Raw genomic sequence first — 6,394 nt, forward strand, 5'->3', positions numbered from 1 at the left:
AGCCTGAAAAGTTTTGCAATTCTGGTATGAAAAACTCTTCGATCATAGCCACATATCGCTCCGACGTAACAGTAACTGCGCGCCCTCTGCCATCCTCAAAGAAGTAAGGCCCTAGGATACCATGGGCTTACATAGCGGCCCAAACAGTCACTTTCGGACTATGTAAGGGCTTCTGATAATTAAGTTTTGGATTGATGGGGCTCCAATAGCGGCAATTTTGTTTACTAACATTCCCGTTAAGATGGAAATGAGCCTCGTCAGAGAACATTATGTTGTTGAAGGAAGTAAACCGATTCAACATTTCATTCGCATAATTTTGTCTTTGAATACCATCAGTTTCCTTTAATTCTTGAACCAACTGAATTTTGTAAGGGTGCATATGTAAATCTTTCTTCAAAATCCGTTGTAACGATGTCCTGGATACGTTTAATGCTCTGGCGCGCTTACGAGTTGACTGTGTCGGATTTTCGCGAATAGACTGTGTCACTGTGTCTATGTTTTGTTCCGTACGTGACGTCCTTGGGCAACCCAACCGCGGTTTATCTAACGCCGAACCGGTCTCCTCGAACTTAGCAACCCAGTTCTTAATCGTTTGAAGAGTTGGAGTGTCGTCAAAGTTGTGTAAACCTTTGTGTTCTCGAAATTTACGCCGCGCAACGGTTGCCGAATTGTCGTTTTTATAAAACTCGCGCACACAAAACGCACGGTCCGCTCCGGTAAAACGCTCCATCGCGACTAAATTCCCAGAAACCGAAGTTACTTCCCCCGCTTCCCCTGCACCGCTCACGCGCGCCCTGTTCGTTTTATTCAAATTTTACTTTTCAAAGGACTTATGGGCCACCCTGTACTTAAATATTGTCTGTAATCGAGTTAACCACCCCTGCTCTATGTCAGAGGCATAAAATCAAAACTGGTTGTGTCACTTTTGGAAAATGTTTTTAAGGGCCTAATACATTTTTAATCCGAATCTTTTTTGTTTCTATAGTTTTTATGGTTCCTACAGTTCTTTTCTACCTTCTGACTTGGTCTGTGCGAAATCGAATGTTATTCAGTTATGATGTAGCTTTTCAACGGCAAAAGATTTTTTGAAATCGGTCCAATAGTTTTGAGGCTACCCTTACATAGAAAATAAAATGTTTATATAATATTTAATATAGATATAAATAATAAATTTAATTCGCAATAATATTTAACCTCTCACGTTTACAAAAACTGTTGTAAACAAAATTAAAAATATTACGTCACTTATTTAAATATCACCAATTTATTATATCCTGCTTTGCGTAATTAGTACCAAAAAAGTACCTAGTCAAAGTACTTAACATTGAAGTATAAATAAAAAGTTAAAAATATACGAATACACTATACCATAGACCTTATAAATAAAGACGGAGCGAGCGTTCATACAAGTTTGACATTTCAAAGTAAGACAATTTTCCAAATGTCAAAAGTGTATGTTACGCAAAAGTAAACCAGTGTAATGAAAAAAATTTCCCAAATTCGGGAAAATATACCAGTGTCCTGAAATAAAATTCAAATTAAAATAAAATTAAACATTTATTAAATCGTTAATTAGTTTTATTTTATATTTACTAAAACCAAAACAACAAAGACAATATTTTGTATTATTGTTGTTATAAAATTAGTGTTTTAAAAATGTCTCCATCAAATATTATACTATTAAGCTGTACTAAAAATAAAGAAATAAAAGGTAAATATAAGAAAAGAGGTTGTATTCTATTAACTTTTTAGGTAAATACTTTAATGTACATGACAACACAGGGGAAATTAACTACAAAAAGGCATTTTAGCACACTTTTCTGAATAGCCCGTCTATAGGTATAAAGATCTATGACTTAAACCTTTGAGAATCGATACTCGATACGGGCTATACGTATCTATATATAAAATAGTGTGCGGTTTAGAACGAACTCAGGAATCTGATATTAACGAGAAACTGATATAAAAGCCACTGAATTTTGATCGACATTAAAATCGAAACATTCGATGTTGCTATGGAACAAATAATGTTTTCAGATTCAAAGAGATGTCGAAAATCGGTGTTGCAAGAAAGTAATTAAACAAATTAATTATATAATTAAACTTTTTATATTTACTAGAATTATTTCACTATCTGTCGCACAATTATTTGTAAAAATAATGCATACCTTGCTTATTTTTTTGGTTTGTCAACACTTTAATTCAAAGTTTTATTCTTTGTTTGATTTTGGAAAATAAAGAAGAAATAGAAAGCAACAATTTTAATTAAAAAAAATTCGATTCCAATTTCTATGACAACAACCATTAAAAATTATCATAAAATAAATAAAAAAAACTATGAGGTATTTTTTGATTCATCAAAATATCAAACATCTAAGTAACCAAACTCATTATTTAATTATTGTCTAGCAATCAATCAAATTATATTAATTTAATAAAAAATTAAAAAAAATCTCGTTAGTTATGCCGTTATGCTGTGACTCACTCATATAAAATTTTTAATTGTTAATTTTTTTTGAGCTCTTATTCCTAACTAATTTTATTCTTCTGGTAGGAAATTATTATTAGCAAAGGCGTATTAACAGAATCTATGCCGGAATCTCAAGTTTCGCAGTTACGCTTCTTCTGTCAACCATTAAGGTGAGTATAGACTAGAGCGTTTACTTGTAACAGAACGACGACCCGTTCTATTTGTTCCAGTGTATCACCATTTCACGCGCCATACGTGCTTTGGTATGTTACATTGCACAGAAATGCTCGCGAAAATGCTCTAATGTATATTCACCTTTAGGTTACCAATGGCAACGATTCACTAGCTTTATAACACACGTGTATGGAGGAATATCTTTAACTACGTCATATTTTATAACGATTATACAATCTATTTAGCAACATTTATAAGTTGATTTATAAAATTCCAATATTTACTAAAGTTTTGTGAAAAAAAAATCATTAAAACATAATATGCTATAGCTTGAAATAAAGCTGATGTTTGATTTTCAACTTTTTATATTTCATAAATCTAAGTTTTAATAGTTTACGAGTTATCTAAAAATGGTACAAATTAATTTTGATGTTAAGTATATTTAGTTTAAAAGAAATACATAAATATTTATTGAAATATAACAATTTATGAGCGAAATATTGATATTATTAGATACATCAACCTTGATATTCAAATAATTATAATGTTTTAAGATTTTCCAAGAAGACTACTTTTTTCTACAAATGTGAACATAAGACGGATACATTACTGTCATAGTAATTTTAAATGAAAGTATACATATTTGTAAGAATTGTGTAATTACACCATCACGATTACGTGTATAGTACTAGGTGATAGTGTAATCAAATATTTACATTTCACAAGTTTGTAGATTCTATGGTAAAATAAATAGAATAGGTATGTATACATAAATCTTACTAATATTATAAATGCGAATGTTTGGATGGATGGATGTTTGTTTGAAGGTATCTCCGAAACGGCTCGCCGAATCTCATTAAAATTTGCTAGAACACAAGACATAGGTTACGTATTATTATTTTTAATTCCGCGCGCACGGAGTCGCGAGCGACAGCTAGTACTATATAAATAAGTACGCTCGAGTATCGCTCAGAAGCGGCGACGTGGAGATAAAACTAAAATTTATGACTTACAGATCACGGCTCACATGTATGAAGCAGATCAGTGAATCAACTCGCTTGACTCTGTTTGTACCTTCATAGATATGTGATTTGCACTTTGAGCTGTGAACTGCTACTCATTACAGTCACATAGTTTATAGTACGTCACTAGCAGCTGCCAGCTACCAATTTAGTTGTTGAATCGCAGCTCAACGGCTCAAGATTACGTGAGCTGAACTTTTGAATCGCTGAGCTGAGTTACACATGACTAGTGCCAACGCTGTAAGTGATTAGCTAATGCTGTGATGAGCGCGTGGCAGCTAACGAACCTTTCACGAGGCATATTCACGGTACAACGCGGATATCTAGTCACACCCTAACGTCGCCTTACACCGGTAAACAATTTTCGTAGTTAATATAAGGCAATTTAGTCCACTTTTTAAAACATACAAAACCGAAATAAACGTTGATCGAAGATTCGACGCATTAAATGTATTCTTTATCGTTTTTAAAACCATTGATTTTTTTTATAAATTAATTATCAAACCGTATATCTTATCAATTAATTGCGTACTTCAATTTTTTTTATTATAATATAAAATTATTGCCGTGTATTTATGTTAATTATATAGTAAATATTGACTCATCAAAATGACAAATAATTTAATAAAGCCTAATTGTTTATTCGAATTTTGCTTTTTACGACTCGATGTTCAACTGCACTTTTTTACTTTTTTGTTTCGACAACTTATTATGCTACGATTAAAGCCACTAAGATATTGATGAATATAAGTTCACTTTAATTATAAAATGACAATATTCTACCAAAAAAAAATATATATTTGTTATTAATTAAAGTTATTAAAAATGTCGCAAAAATAGAAACCTAATTCTTAATCTTTTAATTAAAATTAATTTTTATTACACTTTTAATTTAAAGATGAATATTAAAATTCTCGATGTATCAGTTAATATATTTTTATGACTTCATAATATTGAAATAATTATAAGATATTATTTTAATTTATTTAATATTAGTATTTTTTTTATTATATTTAATATTAGTGCGATTTTAAACTTTTATATTTCTGTTAAACATTTCCTAAAAAAAAAAACTTTCATATTAATATAAATACGAAATACTTTTACGCATTTTATAAATGAAATTTATTGATGATGTCAATTTACAAGGCAAATTAACCACTAAAAGGTTTTTTTTTACGTTAAAATAAGGAATTTGTCAATAATATATAATTTATTTTAATTGTCTAATTATAAATCATTAAGTTTCAAAGTAACTTAGTAAGTTGCACAATGTTACACAACTTAAGTGCGACACTCCATTCAAATCATTATACAGTAAAAACTATTTTAATTTTATGACATGAATATTTACTTACAGGTTGATCTTCGAAAGAAGCATTTGAGATATTGAGGGATGAAGGTACACTCGGCTCTTTCTTCTCCACATCCAGATCACTTGTGGCTGAATCGCTCATTTCTTTTTTGTTTTATAAATGTACAGAAATTAAAAAAAAACTGTCCGTTCAAAATATGTCATTCGATACCAGCACGCAACATTTTACCGCGAGCGCGGCGCAGCTTGTCCCAAGTCTATGTTCACTATCGCTAAGGCCTACGCCGGCAAATGAATGAACGTGTGACAAACAAGGACAGCGATTGTTTTAGAAAGAGATGACCGATAAAGATCCCTTTAAAAACGAACATTTAAATTAAAGGTAACGTCACACTTGCGTCTCGACATTTCAATTAAGGAGTAACATTTAACTTATGCTTCTAATAAAAAATAGTGGTTTAATAAAAAATATTTTGAAAAACTAATGGTATAATGAGAACATATACTAAAATTCGTAGATTTAGTACTTTTTGTGATATTAACGTCATAACATAGCCTTAAAGTCATCATCATCTCATACAAAGTTCAGCCGACATGAAATAACATCACTTATTTTCTTAATAACACTAAACTTAGAACAATCATTGCTGATTCCTATTTATGAATATCTAAATGCGATGTTGATGCCCTTCAAAATTACATTTACGAATATTTTAAAAAACATTTTGTAGCCAGTTGTCCACTTTTACTTCCTTAAGAATTCGATACATTTCTGTCCACGTACTACTTTTACCAAATTTGTGTGATAGTTATGTACATGCTCGGTGTTTCAGGTTCCTTGTACTTCATAAATCAATCCATTTGTATTCAAGGCAGATCAGGACAGATGATCATTTACCATTTCACATAAATCAATTGGCGCTTCGTTTGATTTTCGGTATAAAATCGTAAAGGCTTTTGTTTTTTTCTGATTTATCCAGTACGAATTGTTCTTTATTGTTTCTCAAAATCCAATAGATTTGGTAGCATAAAAGTAGCTGATATTCTAAATATATCTTCTTTAAATTCTTAAAGTGGTTAGTTTCTTAAAATTTGACCATAATTCATAGTTAATAATTTTTTTTATCAAAAACAAGCTTTCTGCACATCCTATGGATACACTAACTTTCAAAATGTTCACTGCAATTCCCTTAAAGATGGTTATTTTCGCTTCACGTATTAATATTAAATATAAATTCAACAAGTATTTAGGTAAAATGTCTGCAACGCTTTACATCCCACGTTACAATGAATCATTGTGTTTCCATCTTTACTTTTAGTATTGCGTAAAGAATTTAAGAAGAGATAAGACATTTGAAACGTCCTTCTCAGTATTAAACTAACACCAAAATGTTAAAAAAATTACTTAAAGTA

At 30.7% G+C, this 6,394-nt stretch overlaps 1 protein-coding gene across 1 annotated transcript in view; it reads right to left on the reverse strand.

Moving 5' to 3' along the window:
- Window positions 1-5,281, reverse strand: part of -w-2 (scarlet) — a 29,864-nt gene extending 24,583 nt beyond the window's left edge. The window contains exon 1 of the mRNA XM_013326975.1: window positions 5,025-5,281. Coding sequence (XP_013182429.1) covers window positions 5,025-5,123 — 99 coding nt within the window. The 5' untranslated portion in view covers window positions 5,124-5,281. The remainder of the gene's footprint in view (window positions 1-5,024) is intronic.
- Window positions 5,282-6,394: the final 1,113 nt, after the last annotated feature.

The sequence above is a fragment of the Papilio xuthus genome, unplaced genomic scaffold (genome assembly GCF_000836235.2).
Source record: "Papilio xuthus unplaced genomic scaffold, Pxut_1.1 DF828780.1, whole genome shotgun sequence".
Taxonomy (NCBI): domain Eukaryota; kingdom Metazoa; phylum Arthropoda; class Insecta; order Lepidoptera; family Papilionidae; genus Papilio; species Papilio xuthus.